This window comes from Pisolithus orientalis, assembly GCF_024613125.1.
Source record: "Pisolithus orientalis strain OTSU chromosome Unknown F5J12scaffold_27, whole genome shotgun sequence".
Lineage (NCBI taxonomy): Eukaryota > Fungi > Basidiomycota > Agaricomycetes > Boletales > Pisolithaceae > Pisolithus > Pisolithus orientalis.
In genome coordinates this window covers 501,905-514,979 of record NW_026260808.1, presented here as the reverse complement: position 1 = coordinate 514,979, position 13,075 = coordinate 501,905, and the positions used below count along the sequence as shown (strand labels likewise).

Sequence of the window (13,075 nt, the reverse complement as noted above, 5' to 3'; positions counted from 1 at the left end):
ATCCCGCCTTTCCGCCTTTTGCTTCTGCGGAAGAAAGCGGTTATCACAATATAGCTTATTTTGGGGATTGATTTCGTTTGGTTACGACTTGCATGGAATATTCTATCCGAGCGGAGGAGCCACTGCATCATGAGGAGCCTAGAGAGTCCATCTGAAGAGAACGAACGCTTATCAATCGTCCTTGCTGTTATGGTTGGAGAATTCGGAGTCTAGCTTTTTCCAGCACCACATTTTTTTCATAGTTTTACCTCCGGCTTCTCCGTGTACATATCAAGTTGCGCCAGCCTCGGTCAAAATCTGGATCCGAATGGTACTACATACAATCGTTCTCATTCGATCGAAGCATTCTTGCTCCCTATACTGGCAGTCAATGGCATGCTGTCTGGCAAGTGTACAGCAAACACAGTTTTTTTGGTTGTATGCACAGGCAGTGTGGTGATTGAATTGCAAGCAGTGGGGGTTGTTGCTCGTGCATGAAGCATCACGTGAGGAACCAATCTCATGGATATACCACCATCCTGCGCAAGTAAACGTGGGCCGAGTCGGACCTGCACAGGTCCCGGGCCTCTATCGGTGTTGGCTTGTTCCCGCCTCCACATGGCATAAAGGCTGGCTTTTCTGGCGATCGATCAGTTGGAAGGCTCAAGGGGGGCCCCACTTCTTCAGTACTCGTTATCCGCAATATCATCAGCCCAATGCCTCCTGTTTGGCCTCGGGAGTTGGTTGCGGGTCCCGCTCCGCTCAAATACGTGCACTTCGTTCTGAACAGCGCCGCAGTGGCTGGTCTCTTGGGTGGCGAGGAGGCCCTTGCTTCCATGGCAGCTGTTCACGTTTTTGGCGGGAAGACGTGGGCTACATGGCTGGTGTGGTACAATTCTCCTGGTTCATACAGCATGGGCATACGCTTCATGCGGCTTGCTCGATCAGCGGCCCCTGCATATGAGGGCGGCAAGGTACAGGCCGATTTGGCCGCGCTGTTCGAGTACAATGGTTGGAAAGGACCCAAGTTTACGGCTGTTCACTCCGGGACTACCATGCAGGATACGGGCCATATTGCCGCTTTACTGAAGAAGGAGTGCGCAGAGCTAACAAGAATTGCTGGTGTGGCGGAGGGTAGGGAGTCACAATCTGTTGGCGTTACTATCGCAACGCTCGGTCGACCCCCCAAGACTAGCGCAGAGGTCCAGTCGCCCATCCCCTACGTGACCTACTTCGCCAGTATACCCGTGTCCATCAGTGTCACCACCTGTGTCCTCTCTGCCGTGTACTCCGACTGGTATGCCTTCGCCATCATTCTCTTTGGCATCATTGCCAACGGCTTGGCTTCCATGGTGATTGGCTCCGGTAAATTCTTTTTCACCCATCCAGAACCCGCACCTGGTTCGCCTCCTGGAGATGGCATCCTTAATTTCGACGACGGCATCGTGTTGTTGAAAGGCGAAGAAGGGGCCGTCAACGCGGTTACTCGGGGAAGATTCTTCCTACTCTTCCAGTCCAAGGATGCCTCCCTAAAACTAAGAATCTGTTCTATTCTCCTCATCGCGCAATCCCTCGCGATGTTGATACTTATATCTCAAAGCTCATTCTTCGGCCAGTTGATGTTCGTCATCTCTTTGGCCTTTTCGTGGGCTTACAATCTTTGGGTCTGGACCTTTGACAAGGAGAAAATCCAGCGCGAAATCTTGAAAAATCTCCTTGGGGACCCAGTCTTCACCAAGTTCATTCTGAAGACCCGCACTAGCATGCTGGTGTTCGTTGTCCTCGCCTTAAAACTGAGGAACGCTACGGAGATCATGAAGGTCTTCCTGGTTCCCAGCACTGCGGTGTGGGAAAAGTGGAAGCAGATTGTGATCGAGCGCCTCAGTGATGGGCAAAGGCTCGATTTCGAGGAACCGGATTGGAACTGTGATGGTTTCTCAGAGGATCAGAAGTCCTTGTTGAAGACACTTCTCGAGGATGCCATGGTGGCATATAAGCTTTTCAAAGAACACGAGAGTGAGATCAATACTTGAGCATCGCAACAGGACATGAGTTAATCTAAAATGTATGATGTTCATCATTCTCGCATGACTCTTAACATGAGCATATGGATATATACCCCTGTGGGCTGTAGAGTAGTGGTAATCATGTCTTCTTGTTGATGTTTTGCTATCCTGTCTTATCGCTATCTCATCGCTTGTCTTGTTGGAATCACTACAGTCTACACTCGTATCTGGCGCAAGCCATCATTGATAATGACATCTAGGCCAACTGCCATTCCCTCAGAACTCTTAAGGATCGACTATTATCCTAGCAACTTACAGTACTTTGTATGTCTACCCAACTCTACGGCATCGGGACAGTTCGCCGTGGAAGGTCTCGTCAATTTGTGACCTGAACAATGGAATATCATTCATCTTCAAAATCAGGCAATCGCTCGAAATAAATACACGGAATGAAGATACGGTACACTGCAGCTACGTGGACGCTGCTTGCAAATCATCACGAACTTTCGCCACGGTAGCCTCCAGCTCCTCGTACGACTCACTGCTACGACATATATCACGAAAGACGCCACCTTCCTTGTAAAACAACTTCAATGGGGTATCGAACTCAACGACCTTTCAGGCAGTTAGTCTACAGACGGCAGCGTCGTGTGACAAAATAACTTGCCTTCCCGTCTTGGAGGACGATTAAGCGATCATAGTCAATTATGTTATTCAGCCTGTGCGCGACTGCGAGTAGAGGTAATCAATCCGTTGCAGGCTAGACGAAATAAAATACCAATACTTACCAGTTATAAGCAAAGAGTTATTAAACTGCTCCCGGAGAGTTGCTTGTATTTTTTCATCGGTTTCGAAGTCGACACTACTCGTCGCCTCGTCAAGGACAACGATGGGAGTCCGTTTCAACAAAGCACGAGCCATGGCGACTAGTTGCCGTTGGCCCAGCGAGAAGTTAGCTCCCCCAGGGGCAACTTCGGTATCCAAGGTAAGTAGAGGCCCTGGACTGGTATCGGCCCCTGCTTGGGATGGCCCACTAGCACTGCTTCGTGGTTGGCTGTCGTCGCCCAACAACTGAACGCGGCGAAGGGCGTCATAACAATCAACGTCCTCATGCTCATCTGCAGGAGTCAGTCAGTCCTGCGATTTTAACAAAAAAAGTGCCACTGACTGAATGGATCTATGTTGTCCCGCACTGACCCAGAAAATAATACAGCATCCTAGACGCAATTTGAGTACCTTAAAACCCCACGAACCAAGTGGCAATACCTCAGGGATGTAAGTCTGTGAATGGTTATTGAGTATTAGGCTCTACCATTGAAATTAAAACTCACTATGCGTGACCTCAAATCACGAACTCCAATCTTTGCAATATCAATTCCGTCTATCACAATGCGACCAAGTTCAGGGTCGACCTAATCCATTGGTGGAGTTTAACGAGCGCAAGCAAGATTAGAGGGACCTTACGAATCGCAGTAAGCTGATAATCAGGGTGGACTTTCCGCTTCCCGTTCTCCCGACAACACCAATCCGTGCAGGTGCATCCAAAGTGAACGAAACCTTAGAAAGGACACGTGGCAGGCCCGGAGCGTATCTAACGCTGATGTCTTCTACAGACAGGAATGGGGTAGTTGAGGTAGATGGCCAATATGCTGGGGGTCTGTTGGATTCGATGACAGTTGGAAAATCTTGGGGGATATTCAAGTATTCCGCGACCCGCTCCACGGCACTGTCGTTGGAAGTGAGAGATGCATTTGGGGTCAAACGCGAAAACTTACTTCAATTCGAGCTCGAGAGAAGCCCAGAATCGGCAGACCAGATACACACTGAACGTGAAAGTCATCGCGCTAGTTATAGAGAGACCAGCTGTGCCTGCGCCGACGTAACCAGATAGGGCAAATAGCGTAGTCGCTAACACCGCGAAGGCCCCAAGAACATCATAGTTAAAGAGTAGCCACCTGCTAGTCATCCAGGAATTGTAGTACATCTTAAGGGGGGGGGAAGGGTCATGTTATATGAGAACTCAGAGTTAAAAGTACAAACCTTGTTGGCGATGTCTACTTTCCCGTGAAATTCCTTCATGAAACGAGACTCAGATTGGAACGCCCGTATGGTCACAATACCGTCCAGAAGTTCTCCAAAGCCAGAGAAGATAGGAGACCGGGAAGTGGATTCCATGCGGCGCAATTGTCGGTTGATACCCAGGTAACGAATCGCAACGAAATGATAGCAGAAGGCAATGGCCAGCGCAGGAACGATGAACTCCGGGAAGAATATGCTAGGAACGAGGGAGGTTAACCTCCGTCACATGTTAGGGTCATGGAAATCCTACGCACATGACAGTGATGACAGCCACAAGAAAGTTCACCAAGGCATTACTGATGGTAGATACGTTATTCGAGAGGCTGATATCAATCGCATCCATGTCCTTGCTGAAGCGATTTAGAATCCGGCCTGCAAACAATGTCAGTGAGAGTTGTGTGCGAAGTGGGGGACGATTTACCTCTTGGTGTAGCATCGTGCCAAGGCAGGGTAGCGTGCATCACCTTTTCCAGTAGGCGGTGGAACAGTGAGCGTGATGCTCTCAGACCAGAGAAATACAGTGTCGTAGTCGATGCGATGTTGAACAAAGCCATAAAGAAACCAACTATGGCATAAACCTTGACGAAAAAGAGTGGGTGTACACCCGCATCGGGAAGAAATACTAGGTTCTGCTGGTAGTTGGGCTCGAAGGAAGCGTTCTTGCTCGGTCTATGAAGCATGGAGGTGTCCATCTGAGCATTACCGTAGGCACGTCCCCATTCCTGTTTTTGAATCAGTATCAAGCACACCGGCAAGAAAAATGACAGTGCATACGCGAATCCAAAGTTTTTCAACCACAGTCATGACGTGTGAAGATATGATCAGAAGAGCAAAGGCAATCCATATCCAGTAGGACCTGTTGCGACTTTAGCACTCCACCTCGGAAACGTAATGGGCACGTACGATGCTTGGAGATACGTTTTATAAGTCGAGAGCGTGACGGCCCCGCTAACCTCGTCTGGTACTGGTTTCTTGGCACGTTGTTTACGCTTTCGTGGGGGTTTTGGAGATTCCTCTTCGGGCAAGTCCTCTTGCAAGGGAGGCAGACGACCGGAAGCTTGAAGATCCTTCACATAACCTTGGGTAGCAATGCGACCATCTTGCATGTGGACTATATAAGCAACACTAGGTAGAACAAGTTCCACGTGGTGGGTAACAAGGATCTGCGAAGAGACATCAGTAGCGTACACATTCAACCTTATCACGTGCTCACAACGGTACGGCCCGCCAACAGTGGGCCACAGATCAATTGGTCGTACAAGAAGCGCGACGTCTTGATGTCCTGTAGGAGATAGTAGGCATGTGGAAAAGGGAAAACTGGCATTCGATACGTACAATTGCGCTGAAGGGATCGTCAAGAAGGACAGTATTGAGTCTGAGCATAAACAGCGCGAGCAACACCAACTCTGCATCAAAGCTAAGTAAAATCGTCGTCAAGATAAGATGCAGCATACCGAGCCTTCTGTCCTCCCGATAGGTTTGAACCTCTACGGGTAATTTATGGATCAATGCATCACAGGGTCAGAAGCACAAGCCCCACTCACCTATCACCGACTTCGGTGTGATCACCTTCCTCCCAACTCTCAAAATCGGGAAGCAAAGCACAGCTCTCAATCACATTCTCGTACCTCTGTTCGTCATATGGGTATCCAAATAAGATATTCTGCCTGACCGTTCCGCGCTGCAGCCACGGAGTCTGAGCAGCATACGAAATTGCCCCCGAATCAAGGTGCTCCGTCCCGGACGTATGTTTCGGCCGTACGAGTTTTCCTTCGACGATTGTCATTTCTCCCAACAACGCCAGCTGACGGCAAATTCAAAAACTGCCTCATACTTGTTGATAGGCACCTACCAGCAGCGCAGTCTTGCCACATCCCGTCGGACCCGTGACAAGCGATAGCTCACCCTCCGGAAAACGCACACTAATACCACGCAATTCGAAATAATTCCCATCCCGCAGTGCAATTTCCCCAGCATCAACCGGCGGACCGGCCGGCTCGGTTTGCACAACCGGTTGCGTGGTCAACTCGCCACTTCGTTCTTGGGGTGGATTCGCCTTTTTATCTCCGACCTTGTTCCACTTGAAGCGACCTCCCTGGATAGCAAGGGCACCATCGTATATTTCAGGGTCAGGAGACAGCGCGACGGGAGAAGAGGCATAATCGGATATTTCTTCTTCATTGAGGAATGCTTCAACACGCTCGAGAGAGACACGAGCCTTCGAAGCAGGTGTAAACTAGTTCGGATAAAACTGGACGACAGGAACGCACCTCGAATATTTGCATGATAAAGTTTGGGAAGACGTTCAGAGGTTGTCTACATGATAAAGGCCAGGTGAGTATCGAGCCGCTGAACTATGGTGATTACAAACCGGAGCATTCCTATCAGAGCAATAGTCTAAGACACATAGTCAGCCCTGCGTTAGAACATACGCAGATCCGAACTTGCCGTAAACGCGATAGAAGGGGTTAACTTGTTGCCCTGGTAGACGTAAGCAAAGAAAGAGAAGAAGGACACCAATACAGGAGCGGCCGCCCAGAGTGTTGCGGATTCGATAGAATTCATCCTAGCTGTTCATGTATCCCGTCAGAGCAGTATACGGTAGCAGCACAGTAGCCACTAACATCGCTTCAACCAATCCATTTCCTTGTCACGTGCATCCATGACTCGCATGATCCAGCTATCTTCCCACGTGAAGAACTTGATGAACCTGACAGCATTTACAAGTTCGTGGAGAATAGACATGCGCCGATCACGCGACGTTGAAAGACCTTTTTGGAGAGGAATCTTCAACTGTGTCACGTAAATATGCAGTATCCAAGCAACCACAATCACAGCAAAGCCAGCAAATGCTGCAGAACCCATGAGGCTATGGGTGTAAATTTGAATAACCGAGTCTCTAAGGAAAAGAAAGACAGGTACCTGTACAACATAGCGCACGCCAGGATAATCTCGAAAGGACCTTTTGGATACTTATGTTAACGGATCCTGCTATACTCAAGATGACATTCAACATACCTCCATAGAGAAGGTAGGCGCTTGCAACAATGGCGGAAACTTTAGCTGGCATCTATGGCCATCACATTGACGACTTTCCCAATATCGGCGCCAGGTTTGGGATCATTGGATTTAGGCACGTCCTTGGTAGGCTCAGTCTCCTTCTCCTTTACGACACCAGAATAATCCCTTCGTTTGAGAGCCTTGTCATAGATCGCATTCACGAGCTGTGCGCTAACACGAGCTGAAGCACGTCTGCCGAAAAAGAGATGTTGGGCATCGGCTTCCCCCTGAAGGAGTGTCATGATGACGTAAGGAGAGGAACGCATTCGGATGCACCTTCAATGCAGCACAAACGAAAGCAAGTAACGCCAAAACATATGCCTCTGAACGACGTTCCGGAGTAGGATTCTCGATCAGATCCAAAATCCGGCTAGTAAGTATGCACAATAAGGCAAAAGAATCGACAGTGACATGTAGTACTAACCGGAGAAAATATGGTGCGGCATAGCTCAACGAGACGGTAACTACAGTGAGGAGGATGTCGAGACTGCAGGAATCAGGGGACTTTGGGACGTGCAAGAGAGAACAACTCACATGAGGTCACTGCGGTTTGCAGCGATCAAACGAAGTAAAAGATTCGGTCGTCTGCACGTTGCTCAGACATGTACAAACTTTTACACTGAATAATGCCTACTCGATAGAGCTGAATTTGGCGAAGATGGGTCCGGAATGCATAGCCGGGGTTAGGTCCCAAACGTCTTCGTACTTCATCTCCATAGTGTTTCCGCGCTTGATGAGGGGGTATACCCAGCTGTAAGTGGCCCATTCAAAGATACTGGCATAATCCTCGGGAGAGCGCTTGTCATACTGTCGACGACATCTGCAGTTAGTCTGTGCAATGGTGATGCGAGTTTGTACTCACAATTTCTTTCTGGAGATCATCGGATGGAATTTTCAAAGGCATCGTCGAAATTATGCCCAAGCCGGCGATAATCGCAACGAGATTGAGAGACATTCCGATCCACTCCAGAATTGCGACAGAAGTGGTCTGAAGGTAATATATGGAGGCCCCGATGCGAATGACACCGAAAATAAGATGGAATGTATAGAGGATGAACATATCGATATATGCCGTAGGTCTTGGGCAAAGTACGGGCTTCAAAACGTTATAAAGCCAAGTAGTGCCGATCACGATGGAAAAGATTGCAATTTTGGAATCGCCATCGTCCCTGACCAAGTGGTATATTCCGAAAGCTGTCCAAGCAAAGACCTCAAGGAGTGCAATGAACGCGAGGAGTGCGAGTCGCCATTGGTACATGAAAGGAGTGGAGTGAATGTTATCTGTTGTGGCGTCCTCTCGGGTGTCAAGAGACGTCTCTGTTATCTCGTCCTCGCCCAGTACCACATACGATTGGAGCGGAGGCTTGATACCATCACGAACCCTGGTGAGAAAGATACGTATTGAAGGGGCGGCCGAGACCAAGACAAAGGTGACGGTGAGCAGCGCGGGTAAAATGGCGCTCCAGAACGACTGTACGCATGCGTTGGATATGTCGATGAGGCCCATGTCTCTACACCAGGGAAGCATGTTTACGGGCACACCGTCGTAGCAGTGAGGGAGTGTAGGGTGCCGACTATCGGCACAGCATTGGACAACAAAAGCATTTATGTTCGTCGCGGTTTTAAATTTAGCTTCAGCTGTCACTGCACAAGGTGACCTATTACAACCAAACGGCTAATTACCGCTTGGAGTCTACAGCAAGCACGCTATGCGCAGAATCCCAGTAAGTGTTTATTGGTTATTACAAGGTAACCGGCTTGCTTCTACTATCCTCTGGAGAAGCGGTGTATGCCTAGCAGTTATCACCAGGCAGTGGCACCGCTGGGAGCTCTCGAGTGGAGGTCGGAGCCCAAGTGACGAATTAAGAGCGGTCATAGTGAGAACCGTAAGTATTAAACATGTTTTGCTGATCCTACCTACGGCTGCTACTTGCCAAACTCGACGATTCTTCGTCTTGCAGACGACCGATTGGCGTTCCAGCATCCAGAGTCAAGGTGGAGATGATAATTTAGATGGAATTTCTCTGAAGAAATGAGGAGTTAGTGTCACACCCCAAGTCAAAATCTAGGCAACTCAGTCGAGTCATTGGTTGATGACATTCATTGCCTCAAATTTCAAACTCGGAGGCTGGCAACAACCGTCCTCATCCGAGCCCAGAATAGGTACCGGTATACTCCTCCCAACCGTGCAGTCTTTTGACCGCTTTGTTGTCAATCTCCAGTTCCGACTCCGATTCAAGACTGGTGCCAGAAGACCATTGAGTCAGAGCCGCCGCTGCAGTCACTAGTGACTATCAGGTCCTTGTCGGAAGCGAAATCCCGCAGCAATTAGTAATGTCCGTATTTCTCATATGTAGGAAGCTTGCCTGTCCGTCGGAAATATCAACACGTGTGCCCAGTGCCACTCTCTTCCGGTATTAAAAGGTCGGAATCACGGTGCGTAACTCACGCCCTCTGCCATCGTATGGCCGTCGTGCAGCTCCCCCAACGCGGGGATATCGATGTCCAGTCTAGTTCTTGGGATGAATCCAACTTCACTCTCAACAGCCCCTGAGCGATGGTCATGTTGGGCGGTGAATAAGTGATGTCAACCACAGCCTCGGTTCGTGTCTTTGAGGGTTTAAAATGGCTCGGGTGGCACAATTCTCCTGGCTCATACTATCATAAGCAGTTGGCTGTGCCGGCTCGCTCAGCCGGCCACCCATGTTGTTTCACCATCGGGTGCCGATCTCGCTGCGCCGTTCGAGTAATGTGGGTGCAAAGCGCAATTCAGAGCGGCCTACGCTCTATTCTGTAATTGTCACACAGGAAACAAATGACCTGGCGACTCTATTTTTGCAAGGGTGCAACTTTGCCTGGCACAGTGATCGGACACAGGACCCAACCTACTGGAATCACCATTGCAGGACACAATCACGTTCCCGCGCTCACCATGACTTGGGGTCATTGCGTGTGAAGTAACCTGTTTCGTCATGGGCTGCGGCATGCTCCTGTTTGCCCACACCGAGCCAGCCGCCCGTGGCCACCGTGAAGACCACATCCTCATCTCCACCGACAAAATAGCCCTGTTGAGAGGTGATGAAGGTACCGTCAATTCTGTCACACATGGCAGGTTCTCGCTGCATTTCCCACACACACCATATGATACTACTCCGACTTTCTCATGACACAAACCATGACGCAGTTGATCGTCATACCTCAAGTCTCGCATTGTGGCTAACTCATGTTCCTTGCTTCGCTTGTTCCTTGGACCTATAATTTATGGTTCTCCGTGCCTTCTAGGACTATAAGGTTGCAAAATAAAATTCTGGTGGACAGAGTTCTCTGTAGGCCACTATTCACCAAGTTCGTGCTTCGTAGGCTACACCAGCAGTGGTGTCCATTGTTCCTGTCCTGGACCTGAGGGACTGGAGAGAGAATATGGATTTACCTACAGTGGTTTGCTGTGAGAAAAACTTCAAAATTACTGCCACCACCTAGTCACCTCAGAATTGACATAACTCATCAACTATGCAAGCTATTGACAAAATTCCAGCAGATTTAGTGTCCTGGAAGGTAGGTGCAGAGCACCATATCAAAATTTTGGAATTTTACCATTCCATTCTCACAGTCTACATTCACCCCCTTCCATGACAAAAATTCAATCTCCTGCACCAACTGTTGTAGTTCTCACTTGCAGCCCACCCATTTCAGCAATGTGTAGCCAAGACAGAGGGCACTATACCTGTGTGGATATGCCACAACGCAAACTCATCACAGAGGACCTTGGATGGGTGGCTGTGGACAATCTCACACTCACAGACATCAGTCATCTGACTTCATTGATTTGAGATTTTGAGTCCTGATCGCCGGTGTCACGTACCATGAGGCTCTGTTTTATTAGTGTGGGTGACAGCCGATTCTGCCAAACACCTCATTCGAGGCCTAGCGGCGACCATTCAATCCTACGCGTTTTTTATCTTCCCGCCTTGGAGAGAACAATCACTACCGTTACCAGAGATGTGCGCGGCCTCCGTTCTTCGGCTTCGCTAGAAATAGGAAGGGTCCAATTGGCAGTGGATGCTGTAATCGGCAGTCAGAGAATGCCTGATTCGTTGTTCCCGATACCACTACCTGTTAGTTCCAGTTGTTGTCAATCTGCAGCTTCGGGTCTTGTGTTTTCCCTTGTGCCCCCTTCCTGTGCGTTTTACTGATGGCCTTGTATTGTTTACTAGTCGCATGCGTCGACCCTTTTATTGTTCTCCCCAGCGAGACGCTCAGCTTGTTGAGTCTTGGCCTGCGTAACTGGGTATGCATGCGTGCTTATGCCGGGTTTGGACGTTCGACGTCCTTTCCATTGCCTTTTCTAGTTTGTGTTTCTCGGCGTGCGCGGTTGTGGCGGAGTTAGATGGAAGGCATAGGCATACTACGATCCCACTTAACCGGACCAGCCTTCGGAAGTTCCTCAGACGACGAGGACTCTTCCAACGAGCCGTCTATTCCACACTTATTATAACCCGTCTCTTTGTTCCTTCGTTTCCCTCTTCGGGCCAGAGACAGAGTCAAACGCAGAGCAGGGGATCTGACCGAACACGGCAAGACTCTCATCGAACTTAGATGCCGCGGCTGCGACTCCGACGCCTATCGCTTCTACGGGTAAGATCAAGTTCCCAAGATGATCCCCGAGAAGACCGCCGTTATATACACGCCACGCCTACCCCGTCTGCCTCATCGACAGCAGTAGCAACAGCACCGTAAGCAGTAGTGCCGATACTGGTACCACTGATGCTACTGCTGCTGGTGATGTCCCCGCCATCACCGTTGCCCCTGTACTCTCGCTCGTAGTTCCATTACCTTCTACAGCAGTTTTGCCCGTGGTAAGCGGACACCGTCGATCCGTGAGTGCAGCCGCAATCCCGACGCTGACGAATTACAAGATGAAGTTCAGTCGTAAGTCAGGTCCACCCCAGAATAATCACGAACACAACTTTTCGACAGCGAATGATATCGTTGGGATCGTGATGCTGGAGACACATGGAGCAACCGATTTGCCAAAGTTGAATAGTGAGTGGTGCATGTTGTCTTTCTTTTGTGGGTCGACGCGTGTATGCAGATTGGGCTGGGTTACCTTCCCTCGTGATGGTGATCCGTCCCCGCGATGGCAGTGGCGAGGACGAGCTGGGACATGGACCCCTTTAGCAGTGTTTTCCTGTGGGAAGAAGGTCTTCCGCGCCCGCGTCATCTGACACACTCTCAAACCCCGTATGGAACGAGAAACTACCCTTCCACGTCCGTTGCTACGAGACCCGTTCAGAGGTCATGACAGTTCTAGACTCAAAACTCTTTTCAAATGACGACGTCGGTGACGCCAAGTTTGAGGTCTCTGAACTTGTCGGACTTGAGTTGTATTACTTGCATGAGGATGGAAGTCATTCGATGAAGGAGATCAACTTATTGCTTTGGATGTCGAAGCAGGTAGCTTGGGAGGTGAAACATGCCCCGATGTTGTACTTCGGGTATTTGGACCCCCCCCCCCATGCGTTGCTTCGACAAAGGGGTTCTTGGCGCAGTATCTCAGTATCTCAACCAATACGATGCAGACGAGACGGACACACTGTCACATATCCAGTTGACTTCAATGCTGGGTTCGATTGGCTCGACCACTATCTGTGCACACTATGTATCGATTTGTTCTTCACACGACACGATAAACGCCCTGCCGAGAATGAGTTGACGTTCCCGAGGCAGAGCTGTGCAGACCCAAGTGCGGGAACAAACAATGGCCCATCGAACATAGTTTTTCGGATAGTTTACTGGCGACCCCTAGGGGTGGTGTAAGCGCAGGAGGTGACGGGCAAGGTGGTCGGTGCGGTGGAAGACCGTTCTGTTGGACGAGTTGGATTCCTCGGGGCCTGGGTTGTTTGTAGTTTCTCGGAAAAGGAGAAGAGGTAGGTGAAGATGCTCCTTGAGGC

General features: G+C 49.7%; 5 protein-coding genes across 5 annotated transcripts; 4 read left to right on the top strand and 1 right to left on the bottom strand.

Moving 5' to 3' along the window:
* The first annotated feature begins 910 nt into the window (after positions 1 to 910).
* On the top strand, positions 911 to 2,318 carry F5J12DRAFT_847292 (uncharacterized protein). Its single transcript, XM_051746376.1, has one exon. It carries the CDS (start codon positions 1,035 to 1,037, stop codon positions 2,010 to 2,012), a length of 978 nt encoding a protein of 325 aa, XP_051597756.1. The 5' UTR covers positions 911 to 1,034; the 3' UTR covers positions 2,013 to 2,318.
* Positions 2,319 to 2,357: 39 nt separating this feature from the next.
* On the bottom strand, positions 2,358 to 8,716 carry F5J12DRAFT_847273 (P-loop containing nucleoside triphosphate hydrolase protein). Its single transcript, XM_051746375.1, has 28 exons — positions 7,987 to 8,716; positions 7,759 to 7,931; positions 7,659 to 7,709; positions 7,549 to 7,611; positions 7,401 to 7,494; positions 7,148 to 7,351; positions 7,123 to 7,127; positions 7,083 to 7,102; positions 6,987 to 7,026; positions 6,689 to 6,933; positions 6,493 to 6,634; positions 6,335 to 6,380; positions 5,917 to 6,282; positions 5,609 to 5,868; positions 5,519 to 5,551; positions 5,430 to 5,470; positions 5,278 to 5,381; positions 4,964 to 5,227; positions 4,486 to 4,786; positions 4,319 to 4,436; positions 4,026 to 4,260; positions 3,761 to 3,969; positions 3,450 to 3,711; positions 3,317 to 3,397; positions 3,239 to 3,266; positions 2,774 to 3,103; positions 2,653 to 2,714; positions 2,358 to 2,600 (listed from the first exon to the last, which is right to left on the bottom strand). The coding sequence occupies exons 1-28, from the start codon at positions 8,650 to 8,652 to the stop codon at positions 2,457 to 2,459; spliced, it is 4,587 nt and encodes a 1,528-aa protein (XP_051597755.1). The 5' UTR covers positions 8,653 to 8,716; the 3' UTR covers positions 2,358 to 2,456.
* Positions 8,717 to 8,768: 52 nt separating this feature from the next.
* F5J12DRAFT_270867 (uncharacterized protein) lies at positions 8,769 to 9,316 on the top strand. The gene has a single exon (XM_051738683.1). The coding sequence runs from the start codon at positions 8,834 to 8,836 to the stop codon at positions 9,158 to 9,160; it is 327 nt and encodes a 108-aa protein (XP_051597754.1). The 5' UTR covers positions 8,769 to 8,833; the 3' UTR covers positions 9,161 to 9,316.
* Positions 9,317 to 10,060: 744 nt separating this feature from the next.
* On the top strand, positions 10,061 to 10,264 carry F5J12DRAFT_698332 (uncharacterized protein; the record flags this gene model as incomplete). The annotated part of the gene is made up of 1 exon (XM_051740465.1): positions 10,061 to 10,264. A coding segment is annotated over one exon (204 nt), but the record flags the coding sequence as incomplete, so codon positions are not given.
* A 1,779-nt stretch (positions 10,265 to 12,043) lies between these two features.
* Positions 12,044 to 13,070, top strand: F5J12DRAFT_270795 (uncharacterized protein). The gene is made up of 2 exons (XM_051738682.1): positions 12,044 to 12,053; positions 12,102 to 13,070. The coding sequence occupies exon 2, from the start codon at positions 12,423 to 12,425 to the stop codon at positions 12,939 to 12,941; it is 519 nt and encodes a 172-aa protein (XP_051597752.1). The 5' UTR covers positions 12,044 to 12,053; positions 12,102 to 12,422; the 3' UTR covers positions 12,942 to 13,070.
* The last annotated feature ends 5 nt before the right edge of the window (positions 13,071 to 13,075 follow it).